This window comes from Herpailurus yagouaroundi, unplaced genomic scaffold (genome assembly GCF_014898765.1).
Source record: "Herpailurus yagouaroundi ecotype Mexico unplaced genomic scaffold, PumYag 188, whole genome shotgun sequence".
Lineage (NCBI taxonomy): Eukaryota > Metazoa > Chordata > Mammalia > Carnivora > Felidae > Herpailurus > Herpailurus yagouaroundi.
The window spans coordinates 37,990,312-38,013,897 of NW_024412419.1; the positions used below are offsets into that span (position 1 = coordinate 37,990,312).

Genomic DNA, 23,586 nt, shown 5'->3' on the forward strand with positions numbered 1-23,586 from the left:
ACCTTAATACATTTCCTTTCAAGAAAATATTTACAAACTTGTTTCCCCTTGTGTTCCACTGTATGTTGGTTGATGAATCCCTGGCTCATTCTCACATGCTGCTGCTTCTCTTTTGGTTTACCATCCTTTGAAAACAAAAACAAAGAAGTAAATGTGAGAAATATAAATTTAAATATTTTATTCCACTGCACAAAATTATTTTGACCACCTTTAAAACATTAAAAAGTGACTCTTCTAAACCGGCCTACATGCGTAAGATTTGGACTTTTGCACATCAGTTGAAAAATAAATGTTCTGCCAATTACAACAGAATTCCAGCACTGAACGTGTTTGGTCAATTTGAATTATTTTACTATACTTTGCCCTTATTTTTAAAAATTGAATAAGCAATTTTTTAAAGTGAAAATGCGGCTACTTGTGATAAAAAATGAAATCCGGGAATAAGGCTCTTGAGAACAACGGAGACAAAACTGGAGACTGTAAGGTAAACTGAAAGCGGTATACTCTTTAAGTTCAATGAGATGCTCACTGGGTGAGAGCGGAGAATAATAACCAGCTCTATCTAGTAAACAAATATAACCTCAAAGATGGCAACAGAGATATAAAAACAAAAGGTGACCTTTATATAAAAACAAAAGGGGAGGGCGCCTGGGTGGCACAGTCGGTTAAGCGTCCAACTTCAGCCAGGTCACAATCTCGTGGTCCGTGAGTTCGAGCCCCGCGTCGGGCTCTGGGCTGATGGCTCAGAGCCTGGAGCCTGTTTCCGATTCTGTGTCTCCCTCTCTCTCTGCCCCTCCCCCATTCATGCTCTGTTTCTCTCTGTCCCCAAAATAAATAAAAAACGTTGAAAAAAAAATTAAAAAAAAAAAGGGGGGAATCTCATAATACATTTTAGCTCTTTAGAAACCTAAACCATTTTAGCATGTTAACCTGTGGTACAATTTACATACAATGTCTGCATCCCAAACTTCTGAACATGTTTAGGAATTAAATATGTGCAAAGAAGAGACCTGACTACATTTACGTGATCTGCTTTGTAATGATGTTAAATTTCTACTTAACACTATCAAAATTATGTGTCCAATATGTGCCAGTTTAAATCTTTGGTTTTATTTGACTATGTTATTAAATTCTAACACAGGTTTATAATTTGCTACTCATGTAGAAGGGCTGTCAATTTTAGCTGAATAATTATTTGAGTCCATGTAAACCAAATGAAGGGAATACCAACAGGGTCAGGAGATACAGGCTGTGGCCTGGCCCTGTGTGACTGAGCAGATACCTGAACCCCCAGGGCTTCAGAGTCCTCATCTGTAAAATATGGAAACATATATAAATATGTTTCAATCCATAATATTTGGTATTTCTAATATTTTACCACCCCTGACTCTTGTCTTCTGGACCCAGCCTAACAAAAAAGTTTGTTTAAAACACCTCAGAAAAGCAGAGTCCAGAGGAGTCACTTACTATTGTATCCTGATTACATCTGCAGACCAAGGAAGAGGAACTTCTACAAAGCAAAATCAAAACACCAAGCGGATAGGGGGTGTTTTGTAAGCCAATGCTCAGAAATATTCATTTTTAATTTCCAGAGGGGAGTCAAATATTGATAGACCAGGAACCGCAATCACAGCAACTCTGTAAGACTCTGTGACCTTTGAAGTGTTCTCTGGGCTACTTTACCTTCTCCCTGCTTCTCCTGCTTTTCCAGTCTCTGACAGTACAACACGGCCAAATCAAGGGACTTGTGTGCACGTACGTATTCAGGTAAACAGGTTCAATGCTAAGGCTTAACACAGGTGCTGGCAGCTCATGAGGGAGAGGGAAGGAGCTGCAACAGTGACAAGGAAGAATGTGGAGAGCCAACTGATGGTGAGAGGAGATTTTTCACCATCAGAGAACCCTCGTTTTATGGCTTGCCACTGAGGTAGGCGCAAGATGAATATCCTGCAGCATGTAGGCGTTCTCCTACGTGCCCATACTCTTGTACCTGTTCCTGTGAGCCACTATTCCTCAGTGAAGCGTTGGATCCTTTGTGTCCGGCGCCAGGCCATTTTCGCTTCATTTTCTTCTGTTTACCATTTTTCTGTACAGCTTTAAGGTTTTTATTTTTTTGTTTAACAACTAAAAACAAAAAAGTTAATTCTGTTTAAATCTTAAACATTAAATTAAATCTTAAAATGCTTAATTTTAATTTATGATGACATAAAAGTACAATGGCAGTTTACTTTAAACATTTGTTTCTTTTTGAGAGGGAGAGAGAGGGGCGCCTGGGTGGCGCAGTCGGTTAAGCGTCCGACTTCAGCCAGGTCACGATCTCGCGGTCCGTGAGTTTGAGCCCCGCGTTGGGCTCTGGGCTGATGGCTCAGGGCCTGGAGCCTGTTTCCGATTCTGTGTCTCCCTCTCTCTCTGCCCCTCCCCCGTTCATGCTCTGTCTCTCTCTGTCCCAAAAATAAATAAACGTTGAGAGGGAGAGAGACAGAGTGTGAGTGGGGGAGGGGCAGAGAGAGAGGAAGTCACAGAATCCAAAGCAGACTCCAGGCTCTGAGCTGTCAGCACAGAGCCCAACGTGGGGCTCAAACTCATCAACCAGGAGATCATGACCTGACCCAAAGTCAGATACTTAACTGACTGAACTACCCAGGCACCCCGGCAGTTTACTCTTAAGTACATTCTGGGGCGCTTGGGTGGCTCAATCAGTTGAGCATCTGACTTTAGCCTGGATTATGATCTCATGATTCAGGAGTTCAAGCCTCACATTGGGTTGTGCTTTGGCAGCTCAGAGCCTGCTTCAGATCCTCTGTCTCTCTCTCTCTCCTCCTCCCCTGCTCGCTTGCGTACTCTCTCTTGCTCTTAAAAATTAATAAACACCTAAAAAAAAAAAAGTACATTCTATAATAATCCAGGAGGAGTTCTCCACTGCTCACTGAATGAAAAGTGGTATGATGCTGACCTTTCTGGAAGCTCTGGGATTAAGAGACCAAAAGGAGAATTAATATATTCTGGATCCCCAATTCATTCCTTATGAAAATAGATAAGGTAGGGAGGCCTGGGTGGCTCAGTCGGTTAAGTGTCCAACTATCAGTTTCGGCTCAGATCATGATCTGGCAGTTTCATGAGTTCAAGCCTCACATCAGGCTGTGTGCTGATGGTGCAGAGCCTGCTTGGGATTCTCTCTCTCTTTCCCTCTCTCTCTGCCTCTCCCCTACTCATGCTGCCTCTGTCTCTCTCAAAATAAATAAACTTAAAAAAAAATTTTTTTAATAGATAAGGTATAGTCAGGAAGAAAGAAAAGCAAGATAATTAATGAAATCAATCTTGCTTGCCACCAGCCAGATCCTTTTGAAGTGTTCAGAGTATAATGGAGCTAATTAGGAACTGCCATAGCACTATAAAAGCAAAACCTTCAAATGTTTAAAATGACCTCTTACATTACTGTCAGAGTTTTCACTGAAAACATTTTATATATGAGTGCCTGGCTGGCTTAGTTGGCAAAGGATGCAACTCTAGATCTTAGGGATGTGAGTTTGAGCCCCACACTGGACAGAGTGTTTAATTTAAAATCAAAATAAAAACAGATTAAAAAAAAGAAAAAGAAAACATTTTATATAGATTAAATTTATCTATAGACTGATTTTAAACAGAAAAACATTTCAAGAGAAAAAAAGCAGTAAAATAAGAGGATTAATTTCGTTTACCATGGTCATTTGCCCTCATATCTATGACTAAACTTTATTTGATTAATCTAAAAGAATATTATTTCTGAGTTTAATCTGGCATACCACTATAACAGATATGAAATCAATCCCTCCCTACAACACAGCAATACAAACAGGCACATCTTGTCCTTCATATATGCAGAGGCAAAGGATTTAGCATTCTCCCTTTCAAAGCAGTCATGGCCTTTGATAACCCTGCTGTACTTTCCTCCTATAAACTAAGCATTTGTACACCAAATGGCCAGGTCTCAGGGGGGTCTCCGGCCATGCAAGCTCACATCTGGTGTAAAGATCCATGGAGGGGCATCAGGGTAGCTCAGTCAGTGAAGCATTTAACTCTTTTTTTTTTTTTTTAATTTTTTTTCAACATTTATTTATTTTTGGGACAGAGAGAGACAGAGCATGAATGGGGGAGGGGCAGAGAGAGAGGGAGACACAGAATCGGAAACAGGCTCCAGGCTCTGAGCCATCAGCCCAGAGCCTGATGCGGGGCTCGAACTCACGGACCGCGAGATCGTGACCTGGCTGAAGTCGGATGCTCAACCGACTGCGCCACCCAGGCGCCCTGAAGCATTTAACTCTTGATTTTGGTTCAGGTCATGATCTCACAGTTCATGAGATCGAGCCCCAAGTCAGGCTCTGTGCTCACAGCACAGAGGATGCTTGGCATTCTCTCTCCTCTCTCTGTCCCTCCCCCTCGCAAAGTAAATAAACAAAAATAAATAAATAAATAAATAAATAAATAAGATCCATGGAAAGCATGATCTTCCTATGAAATAAAACGCAAGAGAAAACTCCCCCCCTCCCCAAACCCCAATCTGTATATGGACAACTGTGATTGCTTCTCTAGATAAACACAAAATGACAAAACAGTCTCACCCTTACCTTTCTGGGTGTCCTTCACTCCCTCTTTCTTCAATTCTTCAGGAAATGGTAAGGACTGAGCAGCATTTGCCATTTCTTTAGCTTGTATATACTGCTGAAGCTCTTTAGCAAAAGTATCTTCTGATTCCTGACTGCAGGTATCATTATCACTATATACATCATAGTCCTTACTTCTTGATTTTCTAGGTAGCAATTTCTTCGGTGATGCTGTAGAGTTCCCCAAGTGCCTAAACTAAGTAAAAATTAAATTTTCAATTTTAAAAACCTAGCATAATTCAACGCAATCTGGTTATAAAGAAGAAATAAAGACCAGCCATGAACTGATCATTGTTGAAGTTGGGTGATGGGTATACGGGGGTTCATATACTTTTCTTTCCACTCTTACATACTTAAAATTTTCCAGAATTTAAAAAAAAACATAAACAAAAAACACAACATATTGTCCTTGAAGAAAACTTAACACAAGATTCTGAATTTGTACACTAGATGTACTCTACTGAATTAAAGACGAAACCCCCAAATCTTAATTATTTGATATAATTTTATTTTATTGAATTATAGTATTACAATTCACATTTTATTTCTCCCTTTGCATCCCTTTGCATACTTTAAATGGTTTAATTCAATAACTCATCATTTCATAAAAGAACAAGTAAACTGTAATGGCCCAAGTGAAAATCTATACTACACTAAGATATATCACAGCTAGCGAAGTCCGTTATTTTACCTGTAACTCACAGCATTGGTGGCAGAGAAGGTGGCAGCACTGACAACAAGGAAGAAAGAACTGCCCCGTTCTCTATAATCAAGTTAATTTTACTTTCAGAAACAGTTTTCTAACACTGTTGTTGCAGCTGCCCCAAGGCGACAGATGCATACACTGGCACCCACACTGGAAGAGCAAGCCAGGTAAGGCAACTGACCCTGGGTCAGCCTGAGATGATCACAGGAGACAACTTAAAGTACTCTGAATTAAAGTACCAGAATTCCCTAGTATTGGTTATATAGGTATTTATACTCGATAACCCAGGTGGATCAAGTTGTATAATTATAGTTAGTATATATGATACATTTTAATTAAGGTTTATTTTAAAAAGTCCAAGTGTCAAAGGGCTCCTGTTTTGATATCAAGAAGAGATGACATGTCTACCATTAAATTGACCAATGATCCTGCTCCAGAGCATGCTTTGGGGCCTGGTCTCTTACCTACTTTCTTATAACTGATCAAGGCAACAGACTCAAACAAACCAGAAGACTATTATAAAATATACTAAGTGGCCCAATTTAATGGTTTACCTTTGATGATTAACTTCAAAGCTAGGAGTCGTACCACCAGAGGATTTATCATAGGCTTAGAAAATGACTTTGCTCCCTGCCTGAAGAATCCAAACAAGTGGAGAAAGTTTCCTAACCTGACAGTGGCCTTAACGTACACCTCATCTTCATTACACCAGACAAGACTACCAACCAATCCAACAATCATCAGGCCACCAAGTTCCTGGTCTCCAAGTTTTCAAGAAAGAGCACCTTTTAAAACTAAAGCCATAGAATGAACTTGTAAATGTATCTTCTTCCAGTCAGGGGTTGGCAGATATCAGCCTGGCCTCTTGTTTTTGTAAATAACGTTTTGCTGGAACACAATCACACCCATTCATTCACTTCTCTGCTACCTGTGGCTTAGTTGTGACAGAGACAATATGGCTCACAAAGTCAAAATGATGCACTAGCTGGTCCTTTATAAAAAGTTGGCCAGTTTCTGTGATAATTATGTTTACCTTGGTTTTCGCCTTTAATTTCATTTAATGGGCACAGGGAGAATCATTCAATTATGCAACAGCTTCGCGAAGCTTAGTCAAACACACAGGAAATTCTATTCAGCGTAACTGAATCAAAATATCACAATGATCCAAATGAATAATTAAGTGCTCCCTCACAAACAAAATATGTACCAAAGCAGACCCCTTTTAACAGGTAATAATATGTCTGATTCGTTTGTATTAAATGAAAAGATGAGACGACTTGGCAACATGAATAAAACCAGGAAGATCATCAATTATGTTGTTTTTTATACATTAGAGATGAGCACTCCTAATGGATATGATTACTCTTAGAGAGCAATGAAATACACAAAATATGAATGATTGCTTTAATACTTTTCTTCATGCAGCTTGCTTTGATATTTGTTGTTCTTTATGTAGTTTAGAAAGCATATAAATACACTATATAACTTTTTTCCCTTCAGTGAAGGAGTCTAAATAAAAATTTTTTTAAGCAAAAGATTTTTAATTTAGGATGATTTATTGAACTAGTGTGGCCTCCTGAAAGTCCACAGAAATAAAAGTATAGAGGGGCGCCTGGGTGGCGCAGCCGGTTAAGTGTCCGACTTCAGCCAGGTCACGATCTCGCGGTCCGTGAGTTCGAGCCCCGCGTCAGGCTCTGGGCTGATGGCTCAGAGCCTGGAGCCTGTTTCTGATTCTGTGTCTCCCTCTCTCTCTGCCCCTCCCCCGTTCATGCTCTGTCTCTCTCTGTCCCAAAAAATAGATAAACGTTGAAAAAAAAAATTTTTTTTTTTAAAAGAAATAAAAGTATAGAAATGTAAAAACAGTTCCATATTAGTGGGGGTGAGGGGGAAATGGAGTACATTCATCAGTAATTGAGACAAGTTTAACAAATTATTGGCAAACATTTGAAAAACAAAAAGCAAATGATAATTGGGAGGCTGGGCTTATGTTGGTATGTGAGAAACGGGGCTATAAATGAGGATGAATTAAAATTCTACATAAAAACAGACAAAGCTATTGTTAACAAATTCTCTCTACCCTACTCCTCACCAGAATACATACAAACAAAAATTTACCCTGGGCAAAAAAGAGAATAAAGAAATTGAATAAAATGTCTGATAAAAGCCAAGTCTTGTTACCTGGGTACTAAGACCCCAGGATGAAGTCCTCCACATTCTGGCATTTGAGAGCAACCCCCACCAGAAATATACTCCATCCACTCAACCTACAACAGGAGTTCTACCCCACTGTCCAGAAGAGATCCGCCCACTGGGGTCTATGGACAGAATTCAATGAACTTGAATGGCAATAAAAATCACACATTATTTGCATCATCAACCCTTAAGTTGACATTTAGCATCTTCCTGTTGTGAAACACAGGCCAACAAACAGCAGTAGTATCAGCAGTACCAGCAACTGTCACTAATAGAATCATAGTTACTTTCATATATCACCTTATAGTTGTTGCAAATCTCAAAATATCTTTTATGTTCATCACTATGTCAAAGTTACAATAATTAGACCTGTTGGACCTTATTACTTAGTACATTAATAAAGAACATATTACTCTTTTCCCATTTGTTTTATTTTGATCACTATTATTTCAATAAAATAAATTTCCTTTGTAATCCAACATAGTCTATTTTATTCACTTAAAAACATTATTCTGAGAAGGGACCCATGGACTTCACCAGACCGCTGAAAGGGATGCATAGCACGAAGCAGGCTGCAGGAAACCCACTTATCCGCACAGCCCACTCATGTACAGAGAATGTCCAGTCAAGCTTCCCATCTGGACAAAAGGCCTACAGAGACACAGACCCGGCAACACACCAGTTTAGGCCGTCCATCAACTCTCCAGGCCTATATTAAATCAAGGGACAATGAAGGCACAAAACACATGACAAAAATCTAGAGCAGGTGTCATTAAACTATGTTCCCAGGGCCAAATCTATCTTGCCACTTATTTCTGTAACAGCAAGCTAAAAATGGTCTTTAGAATTTTTAAATGTTTGAAGAAAAAAATCAAAATAATAATATCTCATGACAATGAAAATTATATAAAATTCAAATTTCAACACCCATAAATAAAGTTTAATGGAACACAGCCACACTCATTCATTTACATATTATACTAGATGCTTTCACACTACAATAGCAGAGCTGATCAACAGCAGAGTTGAATAGTTGCAAAAGAGACCATAAATAGTTGCAAAAGAGACATTCAAGACATCTATTTAAAAAATGCTAAAAAGCTGTAACATCAAAACAAAGAACAAGAAAGAACTCTTGAATAAATTATGAGAAACCAAGAGTTAGAAAATGGATGCTTAAAAAAGATGTAATTTATAATAGCCTCATCAAACATCTAGCAATAAACCTAACAGAAGGTATGTATGTAAGATACCTACAAAGAAAAGTATCATATACTGTTGAGAGAAATAGAGGACCTAAAGATTAGACAATTCAATATTCTAAAGATGTCAATTCTTTCCAAAAGATCTACAGATTAAATGTATTCCCAATGAAAATTCCACCAGAATTTTCCACGGAAAAACTAATTTTAAAATTTATATAGGGCTAAGAAAAAGCCAAGACACTTAAAGAAGAAAAATAAGGTGAGAGAACTTGCTTATCTGACATCTAAACTCACTATAAAGCTGCAGTAACTAACATGGTGAGCTCTTAGGGGAGGGCTAAACAGATAAACCAGCAGAAGAGAATAGAGTCAAGAAACAAACCCACTCAAACACAAACATTTGATTTTTGAAAATGGTGACATTGCAGACCAGTGGAGGAAAAGACCATTCTTTTGCTTCAGTGAATGGTGCTGGAACAACTGGGTATGATAACAGGAAAAAAAAAAAAAAAAAAAAAAAAAAAAAGGTAAAAAAAAATGTATTACCTCTACCTCACAGTATACAGATACAAAAATTAGTTATGGTGACTATAAGCCTTTGTGAAAAGCAAAACAATAAATCTTTTAGAAGACACTACAGAAAAATATTTTTATTATCTCAGGATATTTAGATAAAACACATAAAACACTAACTGTAAAGAAGAATAAATTTGAATACATTAAAATATAAACTTTTAGGGGCGCCTGGGTGGCGCAGTCGGTTAGGCGTCCGACATCAGCCAGGTCACGATCTCGCGGTCCGGGAGTTCGAGCCCCGCGTCAGGCTCTGGGCTGATGGCTCGGAGCCTGTTTCCTGTTTCCGATTCTGTGTCTCCCTCTCTCTCTGCCCCTCCCCCGTTCATGCTCTGTCTCTCTCTGTCCCAAAAATAAATAAACGTTGAAAAAAAAAAAATTAAAAAAAAAATATATAAACTTTTAATCAAAAAATGCCATCCTGTAAAGCCACAAAATAAGCAGATATCTGCAACAGATAATACTCAATGAAGGGCGGGGGGGAACCCTTATAATCCAAAATAAAGAACTACAAGGGAAAAAAAAAAAATCACAGACAAACCCGTAATACTAAGACAAAAAGACCTGAACAAGCACCAAAAAAAAAAAAAAAAAAAGGAAATTCAAATGGACAAACACAAAAAGGTGCTCAATCCCAATAGCAATTAAGAAAATATAAATGGGGCGCCTGGGTGGCTCAGTTGGTTGAGCGTCCGACTTCGGCTCAGGTCATGATCTCGCGGTTTGTGAATCTGAGCCCTGTGTCGGGCTCTGCGCTGACAGCTCAGAGCCTGGAGCCTACTTCAGATTCTGTCTCCTCCTCTCTCTGCCCCTCCCCTGCTCATGCTCTGTCTCTCTGTCTCTCAATAATAAATAAATGTTAAAAAAATTTTTTTAATAAAAAAATATATATAAACTAAATTACAATGAGAAACTTCACCAGGTGATAAAAAATAAGATGGATAATAATATCACATGTGGAGTAGCAGAAATACAGTCTTTCATATATACCGCTGGGAATAAAAATTGGCAAAACCACTTTGGAATACAGTTTGGCATTAAGGTAAAGGTATAGATGCTTATACTCTAAGACCCAGAAGTTCTACTCCTAGGTAAATACAGAACACACGTGCAACACGACACAAGTTAAAGAATGTAGCAGCACTGCCTATAATCTCCTATAACTTATAACCTCTACCAACAATGAAATCTAGTATATTCAATAAAGGAATACCATGCACCTAAGAAAATAAACAAGTATACACCACAACATCTATGAATCTTGTAAATATAATGTTGAGACAAAGAAGACAGAAAAGAACACATACAGGGGTGCCTGAGTGGCTCAGTCATTAGGCATCTGACTCTTGATTTTGGCTCAGGCCATGATCTCACAGTTCCTGAGTTTGAACCCCATGCCGGGATCCACACTGACATCATGGAACCTGCTTGGGATTCTCTCTCTCCCTCTGTCCCTCCCCCTCCTCCCACATGCACACACACACACACACACACACACACACACACACACACACACACTCTTTCTCTCTCTTTAAATAAATAAACTTAAAAATCATCTTTAAAAGAAAAAAATACAATCACTATCTTATTTCTATAAAATGTAAAAACAGTCAAGAAAAAACTGTGTTCTTTAAGGATGACAGCATCAGCAGTAAAACTAAACCTGTAAAGAAGAGCAAGGAAGTGATTATTAGCATGCAAGTTAGGTCTCTAGTTACCTCTAGGAGGAAACAAGGGGTTATGACTGAGAAAGGAGGCATCAGAGGCTTTGCACATAATGTTCTTTCTAGACTTGCAAATTGTTGGCTAGGGTGTTCTATTTTTAATCAGCTGTGATACTGTACATTTATGTTTCATGCACTTGTGAGTAAAGAGTCGGGCTGTAGCAAGCCTACTTAGGAATAATGCAGGTGTCCATCTTCTCACAGTACTGTTTCTTGGAATCTACTTAATGATTAACTGTAGAATGTTCTATCTGCCTAATTCCTGTATAGGATTATACATGGATTAGGGAACCTTAAGTGGGTATGAAGAACTGGGGTCTGTATGACTAAAAGAGTATTAAAAATTGGGGGGAAATCCAGGCTACAGTTTTAGTGTCAAGACCTTGGTTCTTGTCCACAGCAGCCAGACATGCCCCAAAGGGCAAAAGAAGTTATATACTTGGGTAGATGAGAAGCTGAAGATGATGTACCTGCTGCATTATCTGTCCTGTATCCTTTTATAAAGCCAAGTATAAAAGTAGCACATTAAATGATGCCTGGCTGGCTCAGTCCGCTAAGCGCCCAACTTTTGATTTTGGTTCACGTCATGATCTTGTGGCTCGTGGGCTCCAGGCCCACATCCAGCTCCGCACTGGCAATGCAGAGCCTGCAAAGTATCATATTAAAGCCTATTTGTGTCTTGTGAGTCTCACTCCCCACTCAAACCCATCTCTTTGTAATGTGTTAAAATTCACAATTAAAAAAAATTTCACGGGCGCCTGGGTGGCTCAGTCGGTTAAATGTCTGACTTCAGCTCAGGTCATGATTTCATGGTTGAGTTTGAGCCCCTCATGGGACTCTGTGTGGACTGCTCAGAGCCTGGAGCCTGCCTCAGATTCTGTGTCTCCTACTGTCTTTGCCCCTCCCCTGCTCTCTCTCAGTCTCTCTCTCACAAAAAAACATTAAAAAAAAAATTTAGAAAAAAAAAATTTCAAAGAGAGAGAAAGAGGCAAGAGAGGCATAGATACTAGCTGTTATGGGTTGACTGTGTCCGCCCCCTCAACATTCTCTTGATGAAGTCCTAACCTTAGAATGTGGGCTTATTTGGAAATAGGGCCATTACATGTGTAATTGGTTAAGATGAGGTTCCTAGGGTAGGTTCTAATCCAATATGACTGATGTCCTTATAAAAGGATTAATTTTGGGGTGCCTGGGTGGCTCAGTCGGTTGAGCAGTTGAGCGTCTGGCTTCGGCTCAGGTCATGATCTCGTGGTTTGTGAGTTCGAGCCCTGCGTCGGGCTCTGTGCTGACAGAGCCTGGAGCCTGTTTCGGATTCTGTGTCTCCCTCTTTCTCTGCTCCTCCCCCGCTCGTGCTCTGTCTCTCTCTCTCTCTCTCTCTCTCAAAAATAAATAAACATCAAAAATAGAAAAATAAATAAAAGGATTTTAGATACAGAAATACGCACACAGGGAGAACACAATTCAAATATGAAGGTAAAGATCAAGGTGATGCTTCTGGAAGCTATGCCAAGGAACACCAAAGACTGGCAACAAACCACCAGAAACTATGTGAGGGGCATGAAACAGACTCCCCCTCACAGCCCTCAGAAGGAACCAACCTTGCCAGCAGCTTGATCTCAGATTTCCAGCCTCCAGAGACACGAGACAATAACCTTCGGTTATTTAAGTCACCCACTTTGTGGTACTTTGTTTAGGGCAGTCCTAGCAAATTCATCCAAGCTTTAAGCTGTAAATCACTAAGGTTAGTTGAGTCAGCAAATCAAAACCCTTAAAAATTGTGACCTAATTTGAAAAGGTTTTGAAATAGACTACAACCCATTTCAGAAATAGAGACAACCAAAATAAAAGCAATACACTAAAACAGTTCACGTTAAATGACTAGTTTTTTAATACGTTTTTTGACCGTGTAACCAAGGTTTCCTTGATATAAGCAACTAGATCTCAAATGCTGACTATACTGAGACAAACAGGACCCCTGATAAATTTCTCACACCCACTCCTGTCTGGTGTTTTGATATGCCAACTTAATCTTACTTTTTTGGGTATTTGCTCACACTCCAGTTTTACTTCCCATTTTATTTTCTCTTCTTGTGTTTCTTCAACTTCTGTATCATCTATTTCATCATCGATTCTGTAGCAAAAATATCAAATAATACAAGAAGGGTTTTTCAACCTGGAAATGGTTCATACCACACCATTAAAATTCACTGCTTTGGCTTATCTTCTACTTGCCCTCAAAGAAATTCCAAATTCAAATTCTACTCCAAATACTCCAAGAACAAAATTACAGAAGCAGTAAATGTCAACGTGTGTTTGTAAGTAAAGTACAAACCTGAAATTTAATGCATAACCTTCATGTTCTAGTATTAGCAGCTATAGAAACCACCCATTCATTCATCCATCATTCCATTCATTCAACAAATACTGAGTATCCACCATATACCAGGCTGTAGGCCTTAAATCCTGGAACACAACAATGAAAAAGACTTTGTCCCTGCCTTGTGAGAACTTTCTATATTCTTGGAGAAAAAAAATAAAGCAATTTCAATATAGTCTGATAAGCATTGGTACATATATGAAGAACACTTAACCTACATTTGGGAGCCAAGGTTTTCTAAGCCTCAAAGGTATATAAGAATTAGCTAACAGGGGTGCCGGGCTGACTCAGCTGGAAGAGCATGCAACTCTTGATCTTGGGGTCATGAGTTTGAGCCCCACATTGGGTGTAGAGATTACTTAAAATAAATAAACACGTAAACTTTTTAAAAAGTTAGCAAACAAGGAGGAACGTAAGGGAGAATAGTATTTCAGGTAAAATGCAGGGTGTCCTTCAAGGTCAGGAGAGAGCCTAACTTATAAGCAAGTGGAAAGATAAAAAAGAAGTTGTTTCCAGACTTGCAAGGACTGAGAAGCTGAACATGCAGAGACGTCATCTGAGACAATTACTTGAGAATATTCTGGCAAAGCTAAAAATGAAAGATGAAGATGGGAAATATAAGAAGCTGGTGAACAAAGATGCCAATGAAATTTATGGGTAAAGCTAAATAATGGCTTATACTATAAATACCAGAGACTGAAAGCAATTGTGTCTGGACAAGTAGTGACTACTGAATAAAAGCTTAAGATAGGAGTTACATGCCTGGTAAAGGTAAGGACTAGGCAATGTGTACATTCTCAAAAAAACGTGTTACAAATGGAATGCGCAAGAATGTGAAGAGTGGCTCTGAGCTTCTTTCAAACTTAGGAGGAGCTCAGGCTTCACAACTTAATCCAATTCAACAGTTTACCACTGATCTATCCCCAGTTAGAGCCTCAAAATTTCTTCAGATAAGACACCAAGTTTGAGCCTTCTACAGAAGCCATTATTACAAGAGCCAATAAGCCAGATACTGTGAGTCTTCATTGCTCCAGTTACAGTAATGAAATATTTCATGGAGTAGGAGGCAACCTCCCCTGAGGCAAAGCAATAATGACAGTAATGACTACAATAGCATTAACAACAGCAGCAGCTAACACTTGCATTATGCTTTCCCTCTGCCAGAAGCTATTCCATGCATATTACCCACATCACAACAAACTTAAGACACACAGACCATTTCACAGACGAGAAAACTGAATTACAGAAAGCTTATAAAACTTCCCACAGACCTAGTTAACTGGAAGAGTTGAGATTGGAGCCCAGGCAGGCAGAGCCAAGTACCTATTCAACATATTCCCCTGGATTGCTACCTGACATATTTTTAATAGAGCCAAAACTGAATTCTTGATCTACTCCTCTTGCTATTTTCAACACCAACTCTACCCTTCTAATGATACCGACCAAAAACCTTGAAGTCAACATAGACTCCTCTCTCCTATCCCCATCCAATCTGTGAGAAAATCCAGTTTATCTTTAAAATATACCCATATTTGGCCATTTCTTGCTACTAAATACTATGATCCAAGCTTCTCTTGACTTGTTACATTCTACTCTCAACACAACCAGAATGACCCTGCTAAAATGTCACCCTGTTGAAAACCTTCCAATAGCCTTTCATCTCATTCAGGGTAAAAGGCAAAGTCATTCTTATGGCATCTACAAGTCCCTACATAAACTGCCTCCCTGACCCTATCATGCGTACCTCTAGAGTATTACTTCTCTTCAACTCCTGCTACTCCTGGCCCCTCTGCTCCAATGACCCAATCACACCATGTTCACTCCACTTCAGGACTTTTATACGTGCTTTTATATTCTCTCTGCTAGAAATCAATCTTCCTCACCTCCAAGTCCCTACTCAAATATTACTCATCGATGATATCACTGAGGCTTTAACTATCGTCTTTAAAACATCTACATTCTCCCGACCATCCCATCCTCACTTCCTACCATTTTCGTTTTCTCCCAGGCATTTATCATCACCTAAAACACTATCTATTTATGTACTGTGAACCAAGCATATAAATCTCATGAATATGGAGATTTTTATCTCTTTTGTTTATTTACTGCTATAGCCCCAGGGCCTAGGATGTCTCATATGTGGCAAGTGCTCAATACACGAGTAATCCCATCATAAAATTACTAGCAAAAAACCCAGAAACCATTAAAGATTAATTCATTTGACCTTACTTAAAACAAACAAAAAAACCTTTATGCAATGAAAATAAAGCCATAAGCAAAGTCAAAAGACAACAAATCGGAAGTAAAATATCTGCAGACCAGAGATCCTAAAATTTTAAAGAGAAAGACCAACAAAAACAGGCAAAGGATATGTATGAACAAGGAACAGTTCACAGATGCTCTCCCATACTTCAATACCATTCTCCACCTAATACTTTGGCAGAAATCCAGAAGTGTCTTTTATGTAGTTCAGTAAAATCGCTTCTCGGCCTTTTGGCTAAGATCAAGTGTAATATGTAGTTCAGTAAAGCTTTTGTGAATAGAATCTTTTGTCCAACACATCTTCAAATCGACAGACCCTATTGTTTTCTTACATGCAGCTATTGTTTTTGTGATGATTCACCTTGCCGAATTCTCTTACGTATTTCAATAGTCTATTAACTGGTTCCTCTTGTTTTCCTTTGTAGATGATCACCCATCTGCAATTAATTAGTGTCTTTGTCTCTTTTCAATATTTATAGATCTTATTTTAGTCACTTTGCCTTAGAAACGTAGCAATGAAATCAAATCATGGCTCCTGAAGTAAGACTGGGTAACTTAATCCTAGTTTTGCCACTTACACTGTGCAACCTTGACAAGTTATTTATCCTTTCTCTGCAATTTTCTCATCTGCAAAAACAAGGATAGTTCTTTTCTTCAAGGTTAAGATCAAATGACGTATTTCATGTAAAGCACTAAATAAAACTCTTGATGGTAGCCTGAATTAAGGTAATAGTTTTAATTAAGGTATTTGAGAGAGACGGGAACAGATTTGATATCAGAAGGTAAAATCAACCAGAATAAGAGATACATTGACAACGAGAGAAATAAAGGAACAAAGGACTGTGTGTCACAGTTTCAGCTTAGGGAAATTGGAAAAAATACATTAAAAGCTTAGAAGTTGGTTTTTGCATTTCAAACTCAGTAAAAAAAAAAAAAAAAAAAGTAAATTAGTATCTGCGTGTAAAGAAACTACACTATACACGTCTCTAAGAATGAGATCAATAAACTAGCACCGTCTGGCCAGCAGTGCCCCCGACTTTCTCAACCTAAAGGAAATGTTACATCTCAAAGGTGTTTGCTGACTTATTATGGTCTTCAGGGTCTTTTGAGGCAAATCAATGCACTAAAGGCAAACTATTCACCCTTCACTGCTTAATGAACTTAGGGTTTCGGTTTTTTCTACAAGAAAAAAAAAGCGGTTAGCATGTGTCAGTGAGAAATGACAATCTGTCCCCTAGGAGCTGATGGTCCGATGGAAGTAGGAGTACTTTGGGAACAACCCACTGGGTTTCTAACCTGGTTCACAGGGTCAGGAGCGCAAGGAAAGGGGAGCATCCTGGGGCCTCCCTCGACCCCCCTCGGTCGCCGCCTGGACCCCGCCGGTCCCCTCAACCTCAAGCAGGGTCCCGGCCACAGCCGTGGCGGCTTACGAACGGATCCCCACCTCCGGCGTCCGTCCCCGCGGCTTCGGAACGACCTCTCCACGTCCGACCCTCGCGTCTGCCAGGCCAACCCCACGCGTTCGCTCACGCACTCCCCGCGCGACCCCGCGGCGTGGCCCACGCGCAGCCCCAGCGGCCTCCGAATGGAACCAAAAGGCGGAACACAGCTGAGTCCCTGCGACCAAAGTAGAAAAAGATGCGGAATCACCTTTCATCAGAGTCCGTGGTCGGATTTTTACCCAGGGCCGGGTTGGGGGGCTTGGAGAAAAGATTCTCAAAATCCATCACCCTCACAAGGACCCGGCAGCTATAAAGTAACAGCCACCGCGTGAGGAAAAGGGACTCAGTGCGGCGCACTAGCCACAAGTCGCCCCGCGCATGCGCCGCCCCGTCCCCGCGCAAGCCCGCTGTCTCCTGCTCATTCGCGGTTCTGCGCACGCGCCAGTTTAGGTGTATTCTTTTTCCGTTCCCTTTTTGATCTGTTATCCATAATGTTTACTAGAATTTTTAAATTGAGTCCTTGGGATTCTTTCTTTCACTTTCATTAGGGGTAAGTGGGCATCCCAAGTTGGAGAGAATTGTGTCAAGGCAGGAAAATAGAGCATATATATGGAAAACGGAATTGTTCAGTTTTGCTTACTACAACGCCGGGGGAAGAGTGGCGATTGTGGGAATAATGAAAGGAAGGCTCAATCTGTAGGTTAGCTAATGACCTCGAACATGACTCACTCCTATTAGTGAGAGACTGATTCCTAGCGTGAATCAGAGTCCGCTTCCCATACAAACGAAGGAAAGTTCTTTGAAGCCAGACATCTTATTTTCCCCTGTAGTTTCACAAATTCTTTATAACACTTCTCCCTTCAAAACGTGGAGCCTATTCCCCTCTCTTAAATGTGGACTAGATTTAGTGACTCCTAATAAGTAACACTGTTAGATGGTGCCTGACTTCCGAGGCCAGGTGGTGAAAAGCATCACTCTTTCTGCCTTAGGCTCTTGAATTACCTACCTGAAGGAAAGTCCCGTCACCATTTCATAAAGTACTCATGCAGCCTGTGAAAAGCCAGCCATATGAGTGGCCATCTTGGAGCTGATCTGCCAATGTGACTACAGCTTCAGGAGAATCTGGAACAGGACCACCCCAGCTAAGTAGCTCCTGGATTCCTGACCCACAGAAAATATAAGAAGATAAATAATTATGTTACTGGACTCAGGTCTTTGGACCCAGCCATAGTAGAAATGAGGCTGGACCCAAAATTTAAAAGCACAGGCAAGGCTTTATTATGGGGGCAACAGCTACAGCTGGAGAGAGACAGGTAGTGACAAAGGTGTCAAACTGGCTCTCTGAACAATAGTCAAGGGAACTTTTTTTCCCCTACATGTATTTATTTTTGAGAGACAGAGCACAAGTGGGGAAGGGGCAGAGAGAGAATGAGACGCAGAATCCAAAGCAGGCTCCAGGCTCCGAGCTGTCAGCACACAGCCTGATGTGGGGCTCGAACTCACAAACTGGGAGATCACGACCTGAGCCGAAGTTGGACACTTATCCAACTAAGCCATCCAGGTGCCCCTCAAGGGAACTTTTAAAGGGACTGAGGTGGGAAAGGAGGGATGTTTAAGCATGTAGGGGTGAGGAATTCCAGGAAATTTGGGGCACAAGCCCAATTGACAAAACATGCTTCATACATATGTTCTGGGTGTTGTCTCCACTTCTGGGTGCATTTTTTAGCATTATAATGAGGGAAAAAGTCAGTGAAAATAAATGTGCTGCCCATCTTATATCAGACTAGTCTGAACCTGGTCTAGTCTTGTTCCTTGGCTGGGGCTTTGCAAGAAAAAGCAGTAACAGCTCACGGGTTGCTCTGCAAGAGAAGTGTTAACAGCCATGTGGGAGAGTTCCGGGTGCATAGGGTTTTGTTCCCAAGGTCCCTGTCTCATTTATGTTTTAAACCCACAAAGTTTTGGAAAAATTTGCTGTGCAGCAATAGATAAGTGATGTCCCTATCATTATAAAGCAGCTGGCCTAAACACAGAATTATCATATTCTACTCCTAGGTATATACACCAAAGAATTGAAAACCGGGACTCAAACAGATATTTGCATACTCATTTTCACTGCAGCATTATTCACAAGAGCGAATAAGTGGAAACAACCCAAGGAATGGATAAATCAATTGTGGTATATACATACAATGGAATATTATTCAGCCATACAAAGGAATAAAATTCATACACATGCTACAAATGATGAACCCTGAAAACAGTATGCTAAGTGAAGTAAGTCTGCCTCAAGAGCATAAATTACTGGGGCACCTGGGTGGTTCAGTGGGTTAAGTGTCCAACTTCTGCTCAGGTCACGATCTCACGGTTCGTGGGTTCGAGCCCCATGTCGGGCTCTGTGCTAACAGCTTGGAGTCTGGAACCTGCTTCGGATTCTGTGTCTCACTCTCTCTCTGCCCCTCCCCCACTCACGCGTTGTCTCACTCTATCAAAAATAAATAAATGTAAAAAAACATTTTTTTTTAAAGGCATACATTACTGGGGCGCCTGGGTGGCGCAGTCGGTTAAGCGTCCGACTTCAGCCAGGTCACGATCTCGCGGTCAGGGAGTTCGAGCCCCGCCTCAGGCTCTGGGCTGATGGCTCGGAGCCTGGAGCCTGTTTCCGATTCTGTGTCTCCCTCTCTCTCTGCCCCTTGCCCGTTCATGCTCTGTCTCTCTCTGTCCCAAAAATAAATAAACGTTGAAAAAAAATTTTTTTAATAAAAAAATAATAAAGGCATACATTACTATGTTTACACTTATATGAGGTATCTAGAATGGGCAAATCACAGAGACAAACAATAGATTAGAGACTTTCGGTGCTGGGAGAGAGGGGAAATGGGAGTCATTGCTTGATGGTTACAGTTTCTGTTAGGGGTGATGAAAAAGTTTAGAAGCAGACAGTGATAGCTGCACAGCAGTATGTAGTTAATGCCACTGAATTGTCACTTCAAAATGGTTAAAACAGCAAATGTTATATCATATATTTTACCACACACACAAAAAAGCAACTGACCTAATAAGATGTTGGAATGGCCTCTTGAGGACCAGTTTCAGTACCAGCTAGATGCAAAGTACGTTTTGTGGACATATGCTATAAATCAGCAATCAATAATATGGTGCTATTTCTCCCATAGTCGGGATTCGTGGGTCTGGGAGTCAAATCATGGAAATGGGAGTGGACCCTTCCTTTATCATCTCTCTGACATCCTAGTAAAATTTTTGTGTTGTTGTTTTTTTTTTTTTTTAATTTTTGCTTCTAATCGCTAAAACTTTGGGTTCTACTGGTCAGCAGAGTTTTTCAACCTCAACATTTTGACATTTTCGTTTGAGTAATTGTGGGAGACAGTTCTGTGCATAATAGGATGTTTAGCAGCATCCCTGGCCTCTCCCCACTAGATGCCAGTAGCACTCCTTCCCCTGTTGGCACCTGTATAGTTGTTACAATTTTTGTGTGCATTAGGGGTGCGGATGATTGTCAAAGATAAACAAAGCCAGGCATTAAAGTAGCAATATTTTTATTCAGTTTTTATTCAGAGAAAGAGCTGAGCTCCAGATTGTGCAGGGGTGACTGGGCGTTTTAAAGGGACAATGAAATAATGTATAATTCAATTTACATGAAATGTTCAAAAAGGCAAATCTTTAGAGACAGAAAGTAGATTATCAGTTGCCTGACACCGGTGTGGCAAGACAGGATTAATTGCAAATAGGCACTTGGGGGAAGGGAATGTTCTGAAACTGAATGTTGGTGATAGCTGCATAATTCGGTAAATTTACTAACAGTCATATAAGTGTACACTTAAAATGGGTAAATTTTCAGGCATATGTTTTAATATCAAAAGAGCTATTTTTTTTTAAATTTTTTCCCAACGTTTATTTATTTTTGGGACAGAGAGAGACAGAGCATGAACGGGGGAAGGGCAGAGAGAGAGGGAGACAGAATCGGAAACAGGCTCCAGGCTCTGAGCCATCAGCCCAGAGCCTGACGCGGGGCTCGAACTCCCGGACCGCGAGATCGTGACCTGGCTGAAGTCGGACGCTTAACCGACTGCGCCACCCAGGCGCCCCACAAAAGAGCTATTTTTAAAAAAATAAAGGGAAAATGAGAAGTGGGCTATCCAAATTAGCTACAATAAGACCTAGGTAAAATGGTTTACAATAAATAAGGTCCTGAGATTCTAATCTAACTCCGAATGTTAATTGTTACTCCCGACAAAATAGATCTACTTTTCGAATGTTTACTAGTAATGTATTATGTCAAAATGTGGTGGATGCCCGCAGAATTATCTATCAGTGTGCAGGTCTTATCAATGGCTACATTCAACTTAAAAAAAAAAAAAGTGCTATTTTTTTCCTTTTTCAATGTACATATCCAATTTTTTTTCATTTTAAAATTTAACCGACTAATTGCGATTGCTTCCGAATGCACTGCATTTACGCATTAGCCAGATGCATTTATACCACAAAATCATATATCTGAGAGGATTTACCATTAAGTCCATCATTTCATTACAAAACAAGGAACTTTCCTTCGGAACTAAATAATTTACTGAATAGGCCAAAACATTGAGTTATCATTAAAAAATTATTTCCAGGGGCGCCTGGGGGGCTCAGCCGGTTAAGCATCCGACTTCAGCTCAGGTCATGACCTCAGTCTGTGAGTTCGAGCCCCTCGTAGGGCTCTGTGCTGACAGCTCGGAGCCTGGAGCCTGCTTCGGATTCTGTCTCCCTCTCTCTCTGCCCCTCCCCTGCTCATGCGGTCTCTGTCTCAAAAATAAATAAAAATATTTTAAAAAATAAAAATATTTCCAAAGGTCACACTGTTCATAAATATAAAAACATGTGACGGCTAGTTTTTGTGTGTGTTTATTATTGACAGAGAGAGTTAGACAGAGCATGAGCGGGGGAGGGGCAGAGAGAGAGAGGGAGACATAGAATCTGAAACCTCCTCTGAGCTGTCAGCACAGAGCCCCGGCACGGGGCTCGAACGCACGGACAGCAAGCTCATGACCTGAGCCAAAGTCCGACGCTCAGCCGACTGAGCCACCCAGGCACCCCTAGGTAATATATACATACATATAAATAAAATATTCGTGTATATTTCCAGATGGAATGTTAATGTTTTTACTATATCACTTAAATCTGATTTAGTTTTGTTTTCTTTTATTAACTAATAATCAGGTAGGTAAATTTAGTATTAACTATCAGAAAAAGTCACGTCAACCCATTTTTCTCAAAACGCATTCCCAAGCACTAAACATTACAAAAAGATAGGTGCTACTTTGTAAGAGAATGTACATTTCCCCATTATTTAAGCGACCGAAGTGATTTTTTTTTTTTTCACTCTACACGCGAGTTCTTTATCACCCCACGCGACCACTCCGCAAAAGGGCTTTGAGGGCCTGTTTGTTAGGGGGCGTCTAGAACCAGACTTCCGCCCGTTTCCCCGCGGGCTTTCACAAGACGGGCCCGGAGGGCCTCCTACCCCGCCCAGTACTACTCCAGGCGCCGCCCGGCCCCTCCAGCTAGCTGCCGCCTCCGCCGTTCACTGAGAAGGATGGGAACCCGCCCCTGGAGGTGATTGACGGACTGCCTCCTCCAATGGCCAACGCGTTCGGCTCCGGCGGGCCGGGCAAGGGCCGCGGCACGCGGAGGAATCTCTCCTGCCCTTTAGTCCCGGGCTAGGTGTTGCGGCAGGCGCCATTTTATCGAGCCGCCTGTCTCGGGTGCCGCCATGTTGGTGAGGAGAAATCACCGTTACGGCCAGTGTCCAAATCCCCGCGTCGCTGCACGCCGCCCGCCCGCCCGCTCCCAAGCCTCAGCCACCGGCGGCGAATAGAGACTAAAGCGGCAGCGCCGGCAGCGCGGGGCCGTTGCCCAGTGTTTGCAGTTAGAGTCCCATCTCTCTGGCGTGGTTGTTAATAGACTGGAAAGTCTGTGTCTGTGTCGCTCACTAGTAACCGTGAGTTTTTACCACTTCGTCACCTCTCGGCGGCGGCCGGGAGCAGGTACCCGCAGGCGGCGCAGGGGTCCTCCCCGCGCCCCGCCGCCGCCGGCCTCGCAGACCTGTCCTCCAGCCCCGCCCCGTTCTTGACCAAACATGACAGACTCTGAACATGCAGGGCACGACAGGTCGGGAACCCTTCTTGTCTGTCTTTCTGTCGGATGAGAGGAGGGGTCTGGGGCGGCGGGAGCGGGCCGGGGCCGCGCGCCTCCTGCATGACTTAGACGTCTCTGTGTGGCTCCATCAGTTCCATGACGTGCGCCCTTATGTAAAGCCCAGGCTGGCGGCCGCGGGGGAGGTCGGCCCGGCCGCGCCCGCCTCCCGGCGCCGGGGTCCTTTCCGGCCGGCCCCGCCCCCGGCCCGCACGTGCGAGACCCCCGAGAGCCACACAGAGACGTGGAAGTCTTGCCGGAGGCGCGCGGCC

At 41.4% G+C, this 23,586-nt stretch overlaps 2 protein-coding genes and 1 pseudogene across 9 annotated transcripts in view; 2 read left to right on the forward strand and 1 right to left on the reverse strand.

Annotated features, from left to right (window-relative positions):
• ZC3H8 (zinc finger CCCH-type containing 8) overlaps nucleotides 1-18,524 on the reverse strand; it is a 33,289-nt gene extending 14,765 nt beyond the window's left edge. For 3 of the 7 annotated variants that reach the window (XM_040496739.1, XM_040496740.1, XM_040496737.1), the window contains exons 1-5: nucleotides 17,331-17,500; nucleotides 13,076-13,172; nucleotides 4,605-4,836; nucleotides 1,991-2,124; nucleotides 3-125 (exon numbers count right to left, since the gene is read on the reverse strand). In XM_040496739.1, the coding sequence (XP_040352673.1) occupies nucleotides 3-125; nucleotides 1,991-2,124; nucleotides 4,605-4,836; nucleotides 13,076-13,172; nucleotides 17,331-17,407 (663 nt within the window). In that variant the 5' untranslated portion in view covers nucleotides 17,408-17,500. Of the gene's footprint in view, nucleotides 1-2; nucleotides 126-1,990; nucleotides 2,125-4,604; nucleotides 4,837-13,075; nucleotides 13,173-17,330; nucleotides 17,501-18,519 lie in introns of those variants that run through there. The other 4 variants (XM_040496738.1, XM_040496741.1, XM_040496742.1 and 1 more) reach the window with 4 other exon arrangements.
• Nucleotides 15,896-15,983, forward strand: LOC121044614 (uncharacterized; annotated as a pseudogene).
• Nucleotides 18,525-22,839: 4,315 nt separating the features above from the next.
• Nucleotides 22,840-23,586, forward strand: part of ZC3H6 (zinc finger CCCH-type containing 6) — a 71,161-nt gene continuing 70,414 nt past the window's right edge. Inside the window, exon 1 of one of the 2 annotated variants that reach the window (XM_040496744.1) lies at nucleotides 22,840-23,290. In XM_040496744.1, coding sequence (XP_040352678.1) covers nucleotides 23,259-23,290 — 32 coding nt within the window. In that variant the 5' untranslated portion in view covers nucleotides 22,840-23,258. The remainder of the gene's footprint in view (nucleotides 23,291-23,586) is intronic. The other variant, XM_040496745.1, reaches the window with a different exon arrangement.